A 19,633-nucleotide genomic window follows, 5' to 3' on the forward strand; every position below is an offset into this window, starting at 1 on the left:
TTGGTATCACTTTGGGAGCATTGAGTAAATCCATTTGGTTTTGGCAAACTTAGCATTGGTCAATAGCAACAACACTTTGAGTTTAAGTAGAAATAGGAAATACATGTAGATATGTTATTTCATTATCTTTCTTTCTTGTTAGCTCTTAGCTTATTATTCTGAAGCTAAAATTGTTTGTGCTTACAAGGAAGATGCATGATTGTTTCTATCACATGTGTATTTGTTTGTTTCCCTCAACTCTTATGCTTGCTAATCAACCTTGCTAGCCAAAGACCTGTACTGGGAGGGAATGCTTCTCGTGCATCCAAACCTTAACCCAAACCTATGCCATCAGTGTCCACCATAACTACCTACTATGTGGTATTTCCTGCCATTCCAAGTAAATACTTCATGTGCTACCTTTAAACAATTAAAAATTTATCATCCCTTATTTGTGTCAATGTTTTATAGCTCATGAGGAAGTATGTGGTGTTTTATCTTTCAATCTTGTTGGGCGGACTTTCACCAATGGACTAGTGGCTCCATCCACTTATTCAATAATTTTGCAAAAAGAGCTGGCAGCGGGGTTCCCAGCCCCCAATTAATTAACTTTCATTAATAATTCTCTTCACATGTTTTGCTCTGATTCATCAGTAAGCAACTTAATTTTGCAAATAGACACTCCTCCATGGTATGAGATTGTTGGAAGGCACCCGAGGATTCGGTTAGCCATGGCTTGAGAAAGAAAAGGTTGGGAGGAGTGTCACCCATAAATAAATAAAAAAACTAAAGTACACGTGTAAACAAAAGAGAAGAGGGATGATCTACCTTGCTGGTAGAGATAACGTCCTTCATGGGAGCCGCTCTTTGGAAGTCTGTTTGGCAAGGGGGTTAGAGTACCCACTACCATTCGTTGACAACAACAAACACCTCTCAAAACTTTACTCTTATGCTCTCTATATGATTTCAAAACTGAAAAAGCTCTAGCACATGATTTAATCCCTGCTTCCCTTTGCGAAGGGCCTGTCTTTTACTTTATGCTGAGTCAGTAAACCTATTTCCCTCCATCTTAAGCAAGCAATTGAGTTGTTGTGATCAAACCATTAATATTGTGATCTACTTAATCATGTCTTTTACTCTTCCTTGTTTAGTACAAGTTTTATCTGAATGAATATAGCTTTGAAAGTAATCAATGATTATGAGGAGATTCTTATGATTGAGTATGCAAGTTGTGCCATATAAGCTTTAACATAAGAGCGCTGCTCGACAGATAAGTACAATCTGTTAATTGTTCTCTGACCAAGAACGAAGTTTGCCATCACCAATTATGATTTCTTATGCACCTTTATTTGTGATTACCTTCTACTTGTTTCAAGTTGAATTATATGAGGAAGTTGTTCATTAGAATGTCTTGTGTGAATTAATATGATGCTTCTTGTCCATATTTGGTTTATCGACTCTTCACTCCATAAACATGTGGTCTTGTTTACCGAGTTCAGTTTCGCTTGGGGACAAGCGAAGTCTAAGCTTGGGGGGAGTTGATACGTCCATTTTGCATCACTATTTTATATCATAATTTACTATTATTCATTGATATATTTCATATTTAGAGATGATACTTATGTTATTTCATCTATTTTGCATGTTTCATGATTATTGGAGAATCGCGCACCGGAGTCAGGATTCTACTGGAAAAAGCACCGTCAGAATGCAATATTTCGGAAGACCAACAATTGACGGAAATTACACGGAAAATCTTATTTTTCCAGAAGACGGAGCTAGCCAAAAGGAGGAGCCGAGGAGGGCCGCCATGGGCCCCCCCATAGGCTGGCGCGGGCCCAGGCCTGGCCGCGCGGCCTTGTGGGGAGGGGGCCCACAGCCCCCTCTGGCCGCCCTTCCTGCGCGTACTTCTTCGTCCCGAAAACCTAAGCTCCAGAGGATAGTCGCGAAGAGTCACAGCCGCCTCTGCGGGGCGGAAAACACCAGAGAGAATAGAGCTCTCCGGCAGGCTGAAATCTGCTGGGGAAATTCCCTCCCGGAGGAGGAAATTGACGCCATCGTCACCGTCATCGAGCCGGACATCATTGGGATCATCATCACCATCATCTTCATCATCATCACTGCCATCTCCACCGCTGCACCTCGTCACCGCTGTAACATCTAGGGTTGAATCTTGATTGTTTGATAGGGGAAACTCTCCCGGTATTGATTTCTACTTGTTATTGATGCTATTGAGTGAAACCATTGAACCAAGGTTTATGTTCAGATTGTTATTCACCATCATATCACCTCTGATTATGTTCCATATGATGTCTCATGAGTAGTTCGTTTAGTTCTTGAGGATATGGGTGAAGTCTAAATGTTAGTAGTGAATTATGTTGGGTAATATTCAATGGTTTGATATTTAAGTTGTGGTGTTATTCTTCTAGTGGTGTCATGTGAACGTCGACTACATGACACTTCACCTTTATGGGCCTAGGGGAATACATCCTGTATTCGTTTTCCAATTGCGGGGTTGCCGGAGTGACAGAAACCTGAACCCCCGTTGGTATATCGATGCAGGAGGGATAGCAGGATCTCAGAGTTTAAGGCTGTGGTTAGATTTATCTTAATTACTTTCTTGTAGTTGCGGATGCTTGCAAGGGGTATAATCACAAGTATGTATTAGTCCTAGGAAGGGCGGTGCATTAGCATAGGTTCACCCACACAACACTTATCAATACAATGAAGATTAATCAGCTATATGAAGCGAAAGCACACGACTAAATTCCCGTGTGTCCTCAAGAACGTTTGGTCATTATAAGTAAACAAACCGGCTTGCCTTTGTGCTAAAAAGGATTGGGCCACTCGCTGCAATTATTTCTCTCGCATTTTACTTACTCGTACTTTATTTATCTGCTATATCAAAACCCCCTGAATACTTGTCTGTGAGCATTTACAGTGAATCCTTCATCGAAACTGCTTGTCAACACCTTCTGCTCCTCGTTGGGTTCGACAATCTTATTTATCGAAAGTACTACGATACACCCCCTATACTTGTGGGTCATCAGGCCTCCAGTTAGATTGTACAGGATAGGGCAATGTCGGTTACCCGAAGGGTAATGCCCACGTCAGTAGCCCCTGAGTGTCTAGCCGAAGATAGTTCGGGTAGAGACTAAAGCATGCCTCCACCTAATGTTCTTCTCCTTGATTGTTCTTGTCCATCTTGTATCAGCATCATCTTCTTCTATCGGGTGCGCGTCCAGCACTCCCGATGGGAGTAGCCCCCGAGTCTAGGTACGGATGCTCGCAATCCGTGCATAGACTCAAGTTGTACCACTCGAACGTTTTACTCCGCCGAAGCTTTTCTGCAAGTCTTCATGGGTCATCTGATACATTTGTACCAGGCTTGTATTCTTTAATAAGTTTCCAACGCGTAAGGGATAATGAGTAACGCGCCCAACTTTTGCTGGTTAACTGCCGATGGCAAAACAACGTCACCCTACGCAGAATCAAGTCCCCGGGCATGATCCTGGAGTGCAAAAAAGTTCTATCGGGTGCGCGTCTAGTGCTCCCGATGGGAGTAGCCCCCGAGTCTTGGACACGGGTGCCTGCAACCGGGTGCAGACTCGAACTGAGCATTCCGTCCTTTTCTTCAAATGTTTCTTCACAGGATTATCTTTGAATTCTCATTTTATCGGGTGCGCGTCCAGCGCTCCCGATGGGAGTAGCCCCCGAGTCTAGGTACGGATGCTCGAAATCCGTGCGTAGACTCAAGTCCACCATCCGATATTTTTATATTTCTTCGAATGCTTCGAGCGTTCCTCATGACGTCACTGATGACATTATTGACACTTTGATCTTGGCTGACAAGACGCGACCCGTTGAGCCCATCCTACCTCTGCCTGGCTCTATTTTTAAGTAATATCCGCCTTTCTCGTACGGTTACCAAGGCGCCTCCTCGATTTCCACGATCAACGATGGAGAGAGGGTCCTCTTAATGAACTGGAAGCAACGACACGTGCCCACGCAATCCTCAAGTTCTCCCCTACTTAAAATCTCTCAGAACAAAATCCTTAGCATTCTCTCATATCATCGTAGCATCCTCCTGTTCTTCTTCCACCTTCCTCTTTCATAACCGCTGCGCCGCCACCACCGTTTTTAGATCTTCTCCAGATCCCGCGATGGTGAAGAAGAAGAACCTCGCTACCGCCGCCAGTTCCGCTAGTGGTGGCGCCACCGCCAAGGCCTCCTCGAATCTTCCGAAGAGGAGCGCTCCAGATGCTCCTCCCCCAACTCCGGCACCGCCAGCACCGCCAAGCTCGATAGCCGTGACCAAACCCGTAGATTGGCTAGCGTCCTCCATCACGAAGCGTGATGAAAAGAGGGCCCGAAGCCTTGGTCTAATCTCCTCCGACAAGGGGAATGTGATTCTCCCAGGTGCAATCTCTCGGCCCAATCCTCCTGCTGGTTTTACCGTGATGTTCTTGTCGTTCTTGTATCGGGGTCTCTCGCTTCCTGCTCATGAGTTCCTTCATCGGCTTCCGCGGACTTACGAAATCCAACTGTGGCAACTTACCCCTAACTCAATCCTTCACGTTGCTATGTTCATCACCCTTTGCGAGGCGTTCTTGGGCATCGAGCCTCACTTTGGGTTGTGGAAGAAAATCTTCTTCGTAAAGATATACAGCAGTAGCAATGGACCCTTTGTCATTGGGGGAGTGGGGTTCGTTGTCCATTCAGAGGTCAATTATTTCAGTTTCCCAATGAGAGAATCTGTGCAAGGATGGAGACTGAAATGGTTTTATGTTAAGGATTCCTCAACAACCGAGTCCCAGCTTCCTCTCTTTGCCGATGTCCTCGAAGCCAAACCTAAGCATTTTTGGAAGAACATCCTCTCTCCTGACGAAAGGACAGCAGCTGATGAGTTATTTTTCAAATTTCTTCGGATCAAAGAAACCAATGGCCAAACCATGATCGGCACAGAGGTGGCTGCGGTGTTCTTGAAACATCGAGTCCAGCCAGTCATGGCCAGGGTTCATCCGATGTGGTTGTATTCGGGTCCGAAGGATGAGACCAGGATAAATGTTGCTGAACTATCGGAAAAGGAGCTGCTTGACGAAGTTCGACGCCTCACTCTCCTTAGCCAGGAAGACTCGATCCCGTTGATATCTTCTTATCCACCTCTTGATGCCGATCATCCGTTGACAGAGGTAAATTTTCGTTCTCATACTCTTATTACCCTGTTCCACTTGATCGACACGACTATTTTTGTTCTTGTTTTTTCCTTCGGCAGTTCCCCATAGTTTCTGAAAACTTGCATGATCTACCAAATGACACTTCCGAGGGAAGAGGTTCCTCAGCCCCTGTTGATTTTCATACTGCCGAGTATATGAGCTCAAAGAATGAACACGATGATCCGATAGATTCTGAGGCTATCTTCACCGATCTTCCTCCCCCAGCCAATGATACTTGCCACACAACGGGATCAGTGCGCGATGACGACGCTGATCATGATGCCTTTGTTAATGCAGCTGTCGAGGAGGCCAGAGCTTCGCCTGTGAAGAGATCAACCGGCGGTTTTGCCGATGAAGACGATCTCTTTGACCTGTAAGTGCCTTTTTCCTAGAATTCGTATTTTGCTTTCATCATTCACATTTCTTTTATAACTCTTGCCAACCATTCCCTTTTGTAGTGACAAAGTTTTTATCGAGCCTCCATCTAAGAAGGCCAAATCTGGCGCCGTTCTGCCGGATGTCGCAGCTTCCGAAGCTTCGGCTCCTACTGCAGCCCCCGCGGCCCAAGTATCGAATGCTTCCCCCCTTTCTAGGGGGAAGGATATTCCTTCGACTGCTGCCGCCACGACTCCTCCTTTAGGAAAACCTGTAAGTCTTTCTCGATCGTAATGCAAACTTTCCTGAATGTGCCTTGATTAATGATTCTTCGTCAAACATCTATTTTCCTATTTCCTTAAGGATCTACGAGCCGTTATATCTTCTTTGGAGGCCTTCGCCTCCCAATTTACTTCCCTGGAGGCAGACAAGGTTCGGCTGCAGAAGGAAGTTAAATCTTCGTCCTCGAAATTAGAAGGTGCAATCAAGATAGCCGCCGAAGATCACCAAGAAGTCGACTCCCTTAAGGAAGAACTCGGTAGGCTAAAGGAAAAGCTGAAGGAGGAGGAAGCGTCTAGGCTGGTCGCTGAAGCTTGGGCGGCTGAAAAAGATGATCTTCTTCGCCAGTCTTCCTTGGCTTTGCTTGGTAATTCCGTTTATGCTTCCCTGTCGATTATTACTTTGCGAATTTGGTCCTTTGTTAGTAATCTTTCCCATTTCATCCTCTTGCAGAGGCCGCTGCCATCCCCGCCGATGCCTTGGATAAATATCCAAACAACTCTCCGGCAAACGGTGTGTCATTGACTCTTGCCGCACACCAACTTACACGGGAGCTCGTTGAAAAGGGCAAAGGTGCCATGGCGCGGATGCACTCGATGATCTTTCCCAAGATTAGTCAAGACAGGACTCTGGGGCAGTTGATCGATGCTTTCGCAGTCAACACCAAGGAGCTTATCGAGGTATTCAAACGTACTTCATGTACCTATGGTGCCCTCCTAGCCTTCCAACTTATTATGGGTCATGGCTTCAAGGCCGATATCGAAGAGATGTCTAGGGAGCTGCCGAAAGAGCAAGATGGGCAGTTCGTCGATTTAAGCATCTTCAAGACGTCAGCTCTTAAGTGTGCACGCCAGCTCCTTGAGCTGGTTTCATCAAAGAAAACATCGGCTGGCCCAAGTTTATCGACCTAGACCCAAGCCCCTTGATTCTTGTAACAAACTTCTTTTTGAATTGATGTGAAACAATGTTCTGTCGCAAAACTTGTGGTTGTAATAAATTCTATGCTAGCAATGTTGCTAGTATACTCTTGTTATGACATTTTTACTTGCACTCTCCCGATGGGAGTTACTTCCAATGCTGAAGCGATGCGATCCGTCATACCCTTGACGTTGTTTTTGCAGGTTTTCCCAGTGCCTGCGTTTGTTGATGATTCTTCGGGTGCTCTTTCTGAAGGTGATCGAATCCAGCGTATGAAAGATCGGATCGTGCAGATGGAAAAGGATTTGCGCAATACCTATGCCTTGGCTGCCATTATCAAGAAGAAGAGCGAGATTGCAGCCGACATAGAGCGCTATGCTCTTACTGAACTGCATAAGGCCACCAAAAGTTTGAACTGTAAGTTCCCTGGTCCTTGTGCTCATTACTCTTTGTCAAAAATGCATTGTCTGATCTTTCGTCGATTCCATCGCTAGTCATAGCTCTGAACTGTGCTGAAGAGAACAAGCGGATTCATGAGCGCGTGAACGCATTGACCCAGCTGTCACCAGCCGATGAGATTTTCTTGAGGGAGCACTCGAAAGCTTCGGCTGTCGCACAGTTCCAAGATCGGCTCCAGCAAGTCTACCACTTCTTCGACAAGTGCTACAAAGGCCTAAGAGTAATTTGGAGGACGATGTTCCCCTTTAACGCGGTCCCACCTACGCTGTTGACTCTGATGTCTGAATTTAGGAACACCAAGAAAATTCGAGACTTGGTGCGAGCTCAAGTTTTTTCAGGGGCCAGATTTACACTTGCCCTCGTCCTTGCGCGTTATCCTTTGGCAAATCTGCTGACTATTGCCAATGCGGTTGGTAATTTGGAGACGCTGTACCCGAAGGTAATGTTGCCTGCCAATATAATTGACGACAGGCTTGAAGAGGATTCGAAGGTACCTGAAGAAAAAGAAATTCCGCAATAGTAATTCAGGGCCAAGTTCTTATTGTAAATAGGTAATTTGGCTACTTCATCCAAGCGTTTGGATTGCGTAGTTTGAAACTTGTTTTTCGGTAGGTACATATATAAGCACTTTTACCATGTCAATGCCGTTGGCAAATTTTGAAGGAGCAAATCTTAATTTCCCGTTTAAGCGTATGTGTATTCGTTGGTCAGCAAATTGTTTGAGTGATCAGCACGTGTTGTAGGTCTTGCTAAACCCGTTGTATGTGCAACTTTGCTTTCAACCAATGTATGTTCTGATAGCAGATCCCGAATGTATCGGAAGCACTAACTCTGCCGATGAGCCCGTTGTTCTTTGATATTTCCATAAGTAAAATATCGAACGTGGGTTGTTTTATATGTATTTCTAGACTCTTGCTATTTACGGCGCTCGTAGAGGCATCTGTAGTAGAGGGAAAGGTCAGCGTCCTTGTTTGTTTTGCATCCTTTAGCACTCGTAGTTTCAGAGGCTTTTTCGGAGCACGATCTTTTACCGCGTACTTCGTTGTACCATCGTTCGTCGAGGGGCGTAAGCAAGGTTTATGATGATGCGGTTTGGGTGCTCCGAATTACTACAACGCTTTTCAAGGAATCATAACTTAAGTTCTCATTAATAAAGTAAGCACGGGAATAAGGGGCGAAAAAAGAAGGGCCCTGTTGAAAAGAAAGGAAAAACTAAACACAATTCATCCGCTTAAGCAAGGAAAGGGTTCTTCTTATCTTCCGGCTTGTCGACCACGTTAGCGGTTATCGAAGCATCGTTGATTTCGCTAGGGGTCTCGATGGCGATTGCCAGTGTCTTGCTTTCTCCTATGACTGTTGTGCCATCAACTGCCGAAGCTTTTACTGCCGAAACTTCTGGGGCAAGGTCGGCTGGCTTCTTCTTCGTTTCCCTGACGTGTTTGTCTTCCTTATTATCGCGTGGCGATGACTTGGAAGGGAGATCGGTGATTTCCTTTTTTAACCCAAACTTTGCAGCAATCCTCTGAAAGTCACGATCACAATTGTCTGAGCATGAGAAACTTCCATAGACTGTAATGTTTGTCCCGTTGCTCCCAGGCATTTTCAGCTTGAGGTATGCGTAGTGCGGTACAACCATGAAATTGGCATAAGCTGGTCTTCCGAGTATAGCGTGGTATTGTGATTCCCAGTTCACGACTTCAAACTCGATCTTTTCCTTCCTGAAGTTGTCGGGTTTGCCAAAGACGACGTTCAGGTAAACTTTGCCAAGAGAGTACGCCGGTGAAGTGCGGAGAATCCCATGAAAACAGGTGTCAGTATCTTCTAGCATTCTCATGGTGATCCCCATACTTTTGATTGTGTCGGCGAATATCAGGTTTAGTCCGCTTCCACCATCCATGAAGACTTTGCTCATCTTGAACCCCCCGATTTGCACCTCGACTACTAAGGCAGCGTGTCCTGGTTTTGTTATGGTCATGGGGTGATCTGCTCGGCTGAACGTAATGTTCTGAGATGACCACTCGACATACTCAGGGATGTTCGCCATGATACTTTCTGCCAGATTGATTTCTCGGGTGAGCTTCTTCATCTCTCTTCTTGAAACACCTGTCCTGTGGATCATGCTCATCTGCCCACGTGGTGGTGGAAATGCCTCATTGGGTTGGTGAGGTTGAGCCTGCTGGACCTGGTGCTGCGGTGGGGGTGGTGGTGGTGGTGGTGGCGGCTGCTGCTAGATGAGTTTCTGCATGTCAATGAACTGCCTACAATCTCTGAGCGGGTGGCTTGACTTTGTTTTGTTGTCCTTAGAATCGACGTACGAGTGCAAGTAGCAAGGAGCGTTTATCTGTTCGGCGAAGGGTAGCTCGGGAGTCCTCTGTGGTTGTGGTTTGTAGTTGCCGCGGTTTCCAGAGTTGTTCCGATTGCCGTCCTGCCGATCATCTCGTCTGTCGTCGTACCGATCGTCCTGCCGACCAGAGTATCCTGCGGCTACCAGGTTACTATCGTCGTAACTGCGGTTTTTCCTTTTCTTATGGTGATCCCTTCGTCCACCCGAGTCGTGCTTCGGTTGGTCGTCGTCTTCTTCGTCACTGCGCTGTCGCGGCCTTCGTACGTTGTCCTCGCCATCAGCCCAGCTGTTGGCGATTTCCATTAACTTGGTTATAGTTTTTGGCTTTTTGCGCCCGAGTTCCTCTATGTAGGTTTCACGTCGGATGCCATCGCTGAAAGCATCGATTGCTCTGTCGACAGAGACATCTTCGGCAGCGTTTAAGAGCTTGGTGAATCTCCCGATGTATGCACGCATCGATTCCTTCTACTTTTGCTGGCAATGTCGTAATTCCTCAATCCCGACGGGCCTTTTGTATGTTGCTTGGAAATTGGCAACGAAAGCGTCTACTAGGTCGTCCCATGATTTGATGGAACCCTTCGGCAGGCCTCTTAGCCAAGCTCGTGCTGAATCCTTCAGGTAAAGCTGCAAGCATTGCATTTCTGCTATCTGATTTCCCTTGTGCAGAATCACAGTCTGCAAGTAGTCGTCTATCCAGGACCTCGGCTCCTGCTGTCCATCGTATTTGGCGGCGTCAGTAGGGGTGGGCTTAAACTTTTTGGGTGGCATCGCCTCGCGGATTTTGTAGCTTAAGCAATCAGCCCCCCTTAACTCGCCGTCGTTCTCCTGGCTTTCATCCGAAGAATCACTGTCATATTCCTCCCTAGCGGCGCGTCGCCGTCTTTCTTTGTCGATTCTACTCTGGGTGATCTCATCTCGAGCATCTCTCGCACGATGCTTTGAGCCGCTGGCCTCTAACGTGGTTCTCTCCTTCCGCGGGACCAGGTTGTCTCCTAATATTGCGAGACTTTCTAGGGCACCCCGATGGGCTTGGGCCATAGAACCTTCAGGGCGCTGATTGATGAGGTATGTTGCGAGATTGGCAGTTGCTCCCGCGACGGTTTTTGGCCGTGGCATGCCCGCGGTGTCCGTGGTCATGAAGGACTTGGTCAGATTCGATGTTATTTCTCTGGCGTCATCTTCCGAAAGTCTGGATAACCTTGATCGGTGCTTGCCTGCTCCTTGAATGCTTCGAGAGGCGCTTCCTTGTGAGCCCCTCCGTCGTTCACTAGATTGGTCTGCGGCGGATAGGCGTCTCTCGAGGGTGGCTTGCTCTTTCGATAGGCGCTCCCGGTTTTTCTCCAATATAGAGCGATAAGCGTTGAGGGTTCCAACCGAGGTTCATGCGGGGAGCGATGTGTTGTTAAGCACGGCTGCCTTGGCTGCTGCCCACTCTTCCTCTGCGATGGTGTAATCGCTGTTGTTGTTACTGGCGCTGTTTCCAAAACTTGCTCGTCTGCTGGAGCGGGGGGTGTGATCTCCATCTCCCCTGTTCCTTGTGTTTCTTGTGTTATTGGTGGCATAAACCTGGTGGTGTGCCGTTTTCCGGGTGGCACCTTGGACGATGCTGTCGACACTATCCTCTCTCGATGAATACTGGGCGTTGCAGATGAACGGTGTGTTGCTTGATCCTTGCCCGTGCCTGGTATCGCAGTTCAAGCAGTAGTACGAGGTCATCTCCGAAGATGCAGGATTATCGGATCCAACCGACATTGAAGACGCCGAACGAGGAGTTGATGGCGCGGGCGAGTTCATTGAGTCCATCAGACCAGCCGAAAGGTCGACTGATGACGACGTGCCTGGACCTGTCGATCTGGAGGCGAGTGGTTCTAGCAGTCGAAGGACTCCTTCCGAGTTGACGTTGTAGTGGACGCTGCCGAAGGTCATCTCCATGTTTCCTTGTAGATCAGAAAAGGTCGAGCGAGAAGAGTCGCTGTGCAGGGTGAATTCATAGGAGCCGAATCGAATTGGGCTTCCCAGACTTGGCGATGATGGCGTCGACGAAGCTGCCGATGACATGACTGGATCTGCCGATGACCGATCTTGTGCCGACAGGGTTCCCACAGACGGCGCCAATTGTCGAGGGTACTCCTCGACAATGCCCTCCGATTGGGGCTTAGGGTTGATGGAATCATGTAGGCTGACACGAGACATCAGTTCACAGACAAGCGGAGAGAGCAATTTACCCAGATTCGGGGCCCTCGATGAGGTAAAACCCTTACGTCCTGCCTGTCTGATCTTGATTATGAGAATATAGGGTTACACTGGGGTGCCGAAGGTCTCGGCTGAGATCTCGTCGAGAGGCTAAGTGCTGCGGCGACCTAGCTCTAGACTTCTGGTAGCTAAAGTTGCTAAGATTGATCGTGTCCCTCGGCAGCCTCTCTCCTGGCCTTGATATAGGAAGCCAGGTCTCAAGAGATCCAACCGGGTACGACTAGGTTTACAGTAGTCCTAGCTCTAAACTTTCCTTGTTCGACTCCTCCTTTGTCTTGTCCGTCAAGGAATCTTCTACTGCATCGTCCAAGTGGCCCGCCTTGCCATCGAGTACCTTCATGGGCCTCTAGTTAGATTGTATAGTATAGGGCAATGTCGGTTACCCGAAGGGTAATGCCCACGTCAATGTGAGTAGGCCAATTTTGAATTGCTTCAATTTTAGACACATCTACTTCTACTCCATGCTTAGAGACAACATAACCCAGAAATATGACCTTATCTTTGCAAAATGTGCACTTCTCAAGATTACCATAGAGTTTATTATCACACAACTCTTGCAAAACATGTCGAATATGCATAGTATGATCAGATTCATTGCGGCTGTAGATTAATATGTCATCAAAGTACACAACCACAAACTTGCCAATAAAATCACGCAAAACATGGTTCATCAATCTCATGAAAGTACTAGATGCATTAGTTAAACCAAAAGGCATCACTAACCAGTCATATAAACCAAATTTTGTTTTAAAGGTTGTTTTCCACTCATCCCCATCTTTCATCCTAATTTGATGATAACCACTACGCAAATTAATCTTAGAGAAAATAGCAGCACCACTCAATTCATCTAACATATCCTCTAAGCGGGGAATAGGATGACAATCTCGAATAGTAATGTTGTTTATCGCTCTACAATCTACACACATGCGCCAAGTACCATCTTTCCTAGGAACTAGAATAACAGGCACAGTACAAGGACTAAGGCTTATGCGGATATAACCTTTGTCGAGTAGTGCTTGTACTTGTTTCTGAATTTCCTTCGTCTCTTTGGGGTTCGTTGATATGGATATCCAGGCCTGGTACACTAGGACAACCATTGATACGAGGATTAAGTCTAAGGTTGTACCATTATTATTGTATCATAGCATTGTTATTAGGAAATAATGTAGCCAGGTCATGTGGTGGGACAAATTAGGGTTTTAATAGAGTCTATTTGACTTGGGCCTGTCCAAGTCGAATTAGGTTAGGCCCAATAAGGGCTGGCCGACCACCCCACCCCTCATATAAGGTGGAGGTGCGGCTAGGGTTTGAGGTAGTCTAGTTTTGATTCAAGTCATGTAGAACCTAGGGTTCCAGTATCACCATCCCTGCGGGGTTGGCCCTATGACGGCGTCTCGGACGTTCGTCTAGTTATCCAATAAAGATGTGTGAGTTCTTGAGTTGTCAAGAGTAATCATATGTGCTTGAGTATCCTTGAATCTGTCAAGGGAGTTCAAGATCTATCGGTCCTACGGATCATCAAGGTGCATCGTGAAAGATCGGGACAACTAATCCTCATCATTCGTCCTATATGGTGCCCTGTTGGGCAGCGAAGCGCCGGGATCAAGTCAATTTGATGCTCAATACCATGCAATGGTGGCAATCCTGCGGGGACCTCCTTTGGAAACACATCGCTGAATTCCTGCAACACATTAGAAACACCAAGAGAAATAGGGGTCATATCGCTAGAAACCAAAACCTCACCCTTGTACATGAGCACAAGAGGCATGGTTGTAGGATCCTCACTAAATTCTCTCATATCTTCTTGGTGGCTAATAAAACTAAGGAATTCACTCTCTCACTTTTCGTTATATCACTCACGGCATTACAATTCTCTGGCCTATCGATGGGTGCATCCTCCAAGTGTACTTCAGTTTTCTGACGAGATTCATTGACAATTTGCTGTGGTGACATTGGCTGCAAGTTAATTTTCTTGCCCTTGAACTCCAAGTGATATGTATTGGAGCGGCCATTGTGTTGCACAGAACGGTCATAGAGCCATGGCCGACCCAATAGTAGATGACACACCGTCATAGGAACCACATCAAAATAAATGGAATCCTCATACGGTCCAATCTCAAAATCAACACGCACCATGTGGTTTACCTTCATCTCACCATTATCGCTCAACCACTGAATATAATATGGATGCAGGTGCGGTAGATACTTCAGTTTCAGCTTGGCACACAACTCCTTGCTTGCTAGATTGCGACAACTCCCGCCATCAATAATGACCTTGCAAGCTTTATCAGGACCAACTAGTGCCTTTGTTTGGAACAAATTGCAGCGTTGAGTGGATGCACTTTCTTGCACATTAAGTGCACGATGTGACAGAACAGTAGTGCGAGCTTCAGACGGAAAATCATCTACACCATTACTGTCATAATCATCTTCTTCTGGAGCATATGGATCAGCATCATCTCCAGTCTCATACTCATCATGGTCATTAATGATCACCACCTTTCGGTTAGGACAATCTCTCTTGAAGTGACCCTTGCCTCCACATGTATGGCAATTCGTATCGCGGTTGCGCGCCGTAGACATGCTAGAACCATTCGTACTTGCAGCAGGTTCGGACTTCTTTGTGTTGGACACATTGGAGACCGGCTTGCTACAAGAAGTAGGGAACATTGTGGGGCGTGATGATGGCGTCGGCGCCATAGAGGGTGGCGCCCTAGATGTAAAGCGCCCAGCTCCGGTAGCACGTACTTTCACTTGCGCCTCGTCAGCCAACTTTGCTTCAGCTTCTCTTGCATGATGTAACAACTGATTCATAGTAGTGTAACTTTGATAACGAACAATGCCTTTGATATTATACTTCAAATCGTGTAGAAAACGTTGCATCATCATCTCAAGTGACTCACGGACACGGCCTCGCTACATTAGCATCTCCATCTCCATGTAATAAGCATCAACTGTCATAACACCTTGTCTCAAGAAGGTCAACTTATCATATATAGAACACAAATAATTAGTGGGAACAAAACAAGCTTGCATAATGGCCTTCATCTCACGCCATGTAAGAACTAGCAATTCATTATCTTCCTGACGAGCACGTGTAACTCCATCCCACCAACGCAATGCGTAACCATCAAATTCTGAGGAAGCAAGCTTAACCTTCCTATCTTCAGTATAGTCATGTAGGCGCCATAACTTCTCAATTTTCAGCTCCCAAGTGAGGTATTCTTCAGCATCAGCACCTCCTTCAAATTTGGCTATTGAGAACTTTGGCTTACGTAAACCATCATCTTGCGGTTGTGGAGGGACACGACGAGCTCCGAGTTGAACAAGGCCACGACCACGGTTACCACGTCCAGCACCATGACCAGCACCATGTGCTTCATCTGGAAGCTCAGCATCTTCATCTTCAGGTTGTTGTTGTTGTTGGGTCAAATTCTCAACAGCTAAAGTCAATGCTTGAATATTGTGCTTAATATCCGTCATTTGATCTTGCATTGCATTGACGGTCTCATTAGTAGTATCCAGCTTCTTGGCGACCTCCTGAACGGTCCCCTTAAGTTCTTTGTCCTGATCGCGGAATTCACGTCGCATCTCATTACGAAGAGCTTCATACTCCCTCCATGTCATAACATCGGCTGCATCCTTAATTTTCTGGTTAATAATTTTTTCATCACTAGAAGACATGGTTAGTAGATTAGTGCACTAAAACAAAAAAAATATGGTGGTACAATCACAACTCACTAAAAACTGATAAGAAAAGGTAATCTTACCGCTCCAACGTGAATTAGTATTGCTTACCACTTGTAGTAACAACAAGTGCACAGATGTAGCGAAGCGAACATCAAGGGTATAAGAACAATCAGACAACAAAGCAGGATATATGTGGGGTTGTAGGTGGGCTACCTATTTGCACCAATAACAAGCTCTAGCGCTGACCGTAGAACAACCGATGATACTCACACAAGGCGATAAATGTGGCAATGCAACTATTTGGATGAAAATGTTGCAATGCACTCGAGAGACGCTAGCAAAGCTCAACGGGACAGGCACAAGATTGCTAAATTATAGGTGCAGGAAAGTAAACTTAGGCCTTCACTTGATTCTACTAGCATTTCACTTTTCTTTTTTGGATTTTCTTTTAATCGCACGTAGCACTTGTAACTCTTTTTGCTTCTTTTCTATTTTTTTTATGACTCAACTCCTTGTAACACGACCAACAGATAATGCAAAGCACCAAAACCCTAATGAGCAGCCTGTCGAGCGGTAAAACTAGTCTCTTCTGGGGAAGTTCCTAGTCACTTATATCAAAACGCTGTGGCTATGGTTGGGAACAAGCAAACTGTATGATATGTGTACTCGGAGCAACAAAAACTGAAAACTAGATGGTAGAGAAAACACAAACCCTAGACAATCTACTGGAAGAAAGAAAGAGATACGCAAAAACAACTACGAAAAGCAACTAAAACTCGAAATTAGTGCAATCTAAGGCTATGGCAAACCCTAACCCTAACTTTTTATGGTTTTTTCTGGATAGGAAACACTAACAACTCAACTATGGGGTGGATTGTGGATGGCTTACCGAGGAAGCAATGAAATCTGATACCAAGATGATAAGGGGTTGCTCGATCTTCTCAGTAACTGACGGTGGATGTGATGAACACGTGATGAACACAACGGAGATAACACGATGATGAAGTGGATGATAACTTGTATGACGCAACGAGTCTCTCGATTGGTCCATGTCGCCAGTGCAACAGCTCTCAACCCTGCAAGATATTCGCAACTCCACACACTTGCGCACATAGCCGCTGACCACGAAGCGGTAAGTTACAACCGTCTAATTCCCAATGGAACAGCAGATCACACAAGACTTTCAGTAGCAAAACACAGAATCGATGCGGATTGGTGTAGAGATTCAATAGAGTTGCAAAGCAATCAACTATGAACTAGGGTTTATCTTAAACGAGGTCCAAAACCAAATTTGGGGGCATCATGGGCACTTATATAGGGGTTCAGGACGACCAAGAGTCGAGAAAATACATTAAAAACTGACCCAGATCGGGATCTGGTCGAGACTGACTCAGACTCGGCCGGTCAGGAGGTTGGTCGACCGGGCCAGGGATCGGGTGATCCGGTTTCAACCGGGCCAGGGACCGGGTGGTGGGTCGGGCGTGGGATGGGTGGCTCAGTACACACGCCCGGATGTCACCAGCGCTGGATCGGGCTTGGGACCGAGCAAGCCGGCGTGACAGCCGGTCTGACCGGGCTGTGCACCGGCCTGGACTTGATATTCCTACCTCGCGCATGCCTCCCTCTCCCCCTCGCGCTTCCTTGGGATGTCTTCTTGTCCAGATTCATGTCCACCTCCATGTCCAGCTTCACGTCCAGCTGCTCCTCTTCTCCCCGTGCGATGCTTGCTCCATCTTCGTACCTGATCATATATAAGTAAAAGGACTTAGGCAGTATAAAGTTCTCATCGATCAAGGTATCATTTAGGAACAAGCTCACCTGTTGTTTGAGTAGCTTCGCACGAGCTCTTGTCATAGGTCCAATCCTAACTTCATTGGACTTGAGCTTTACAACAACATCGTCTTCATGTTGTAATGACGGAGTTAGTGATTCGGTAGGGATGTCCTCATCAACTATGCTAGTTATATGAAAAACATCAAAGAACCACAACACATAACATAAACTAAAAGCACCACCTTCGCGCCAAGTAACTTGGCGAACACGACTTCTTCTCCAAAGAGATGCCGGTGTGGGGGTCGCAATTCTGGAATGCCATCCAGAAAATTAAATGGCATTTCAAGATGGGGGCGAAGCATACGGTTCATAACGGGAAATAGACCTACTTTTGGAAGGATTGGTGGGTGGGGCCGAGGCCCTTGCAAGCACGCTATCCTCGCCTTTTTAGCTGTTGTACCCATCCGGATGTTACGGTTCATGCGACCTGAGTGCACGGAGGGGTACCGCGCATCCGGCTCCGGAGGCAATTTAGCCTGGCGGAAATGGTAGAGTGGGATAACCTGTGCAGGGAAATACAGGCTCTACCGGTGGAGGAGCAGAATGACTGGGTGTCATGGTCTCTTGAGAACTCCGGGGTTTTCTTGACCATGTCCGTTTACCACGGGATGATGCATGGGGCGGCTATCACACACTTCAAGGAGGTCTGGCGCACCAGGGTGCCTCCTAAGATTAAGATTTTCATGTGGCAGCTCATTAGAGGGAAGCTTCCGTCGTGCGAGCAGGTGGCCAAGAGGATGGGGCCCTCCAAGGGTCACCGTGCGTTGTGTGGGGAGATTAAGGATTGCAATCATATTTTTTTCACATGCCACATGGCTAGGTTCATGTGGTCTGGAGTTAGGGAACTCCTTCACTGCGACTGGAACCCGATAGGGGACGAGGAGTTCATCGCACTTGCGCAGGGTTTGGCAGGCCCCCTTCGTAGATTAGTTTGGTTCACCTTTGCGACCCTTAGCTGGTCCCTTTGGAACATTAGGAATAAACTAACTATCGAAGGAAAGCTTATGCTTATTCACATGCAGTCATGGAGGGTTCTGGTCAGACGGAGGGACAAGACGTTGCTGGACGTGGTACGGGACGAGGTCAGGAGGCTGCACGCGAGGGCTAGGGCCGCAGACTAGCTACACTATTCGACCCACTTTAAGGCTTTGTATCACTATTGCTATTGCCTTCGCTTGCTGTGTCTGCTAGGGGGTAGGATGTTTCTGTGCTTGGACCTGTGTGGTGTGTTTGGTTTTGGTGTGGCGTGGTTATCATGTATGTATGAACCGTGACTATGTATAGTGGTGGTTGATTTATTTATAAAGCTGGGCCAAGTGGCATTCTATTTAAAAAAAAAACTAAAAGCACCACTACTACAACTCGGAACCAGCTAAGAGCATCTCCAACAGGAGCGCTAAATCTTGGCGCTGTAAATCCGGTTTGCAGCACGCTTCATCCATATTTTGCGCGCGAGGACATATTCAGCTCCAGCAGAAGCTCTAAATATTGGAGCTGTAAAAATCCGTAGTTATTTATGCGCGCGGCTTATACATCGCGCTCTTTCCGGCGCGGTAAATATAGTGCATGCAAAGCGCTTTTATCCCAAGTTGTATTTTACAGCGCCGGTTGCAGCACCTGTTGAAGCGAGATAGAGCGCCTATTAAAGATGCTCTAAAGCTAACATCCAAAGAAACGAAGCACATCTACGAAGCACATCCTTTTATATGGTCACTCCAACTTCTCGAATAGGGAGAAGGCGATCTTCATCCGGATAATTGGAGCTTCAAATATCGTAGATCCTCCTCACTCTAGGTGTGTCCAGCCGTGCCTACGACCAAAAACTTCCATTGCTAGCTGCAGGCTGCAGCAGTCGACCAGTTTGATAAGGGCATCTTAAACGGACGCTGAGCGACCGTTTTCGTCCGCCGTGACCGGAAAATGCGTCTGAAGCCTGTTCCAGTGGGCCGACGCAAAGTGACCGGGCCGTCCGCGGAGACGCAAACTTCGCCCAAATATGCGCCAGGTTTGCATCTCGGCGGACGCTCGGCGGACGCTCGGCGGACGCACAAAGTGTCCGCTCGCTTCTCCACCGGGCCCGCCTGGCAGCGAGCCTGCATCGAGGGCATCGCTTCGGCGGTCAGCGCTTCCGCGTCTGCGCCGCAGCCTTCGCCATCAATGTCGCGGCTGCCTGTTCTGCACGCGCACTGGCGGGCGGCGGCTGGGCTTCTGCGACGCCTTCAATGGCATCGTATCCCGCGCGTGGCCGCCCTTAAAAGTCCACCGGCCGCGTCACTCCTTCACCCAC

General features: G+C 47.0%; 1 protein-coding gene across 1 annotated transcript; it reads left to right on the forward strand.

The window, feature by feature from the left end:
• Positions 1-17,831: 17,831 nt before the first annotated feature.
• Positions 17,832-18,467, forward strand: LOC139835522 (uncharacterized). The gene has a single exon (XM_071825380.1). The coding sequence runs from the start codon at positions 17,832-17,834 to the stop codon at positions 18,465-18,467; it is 636 nt and encodes a 211-aa protein (XP_071681481.1).
• The last annotated feature ends 1,166 nt before the right edge of the window (positions 18,468-19,633 follow it).

Source organism: Lolium perenne, chromosome 2, assembly GCF_019359855.2.
Source record: "Lolium perenne isolate Kyuss_39 chromosome 2, Kyuss_2.0, whole genome shotgun sequence".
Lineage (NCBI taxonomy): Eukaryota > Viridiplantae > Streptophyta > Magnoliopsida > Poales > Poaceae > Lolium > Lolium perenne.

Bases quoted from the DNA above. Each gene is read 5' to 3' on its own strand.
- LOC139835522 (XM_071825380.1), top strand. From the start codon at position 17,832: ATGGTAGAGTGGGATAACCTGTGCAGGGAAATACAGGCTCTACCGGTG.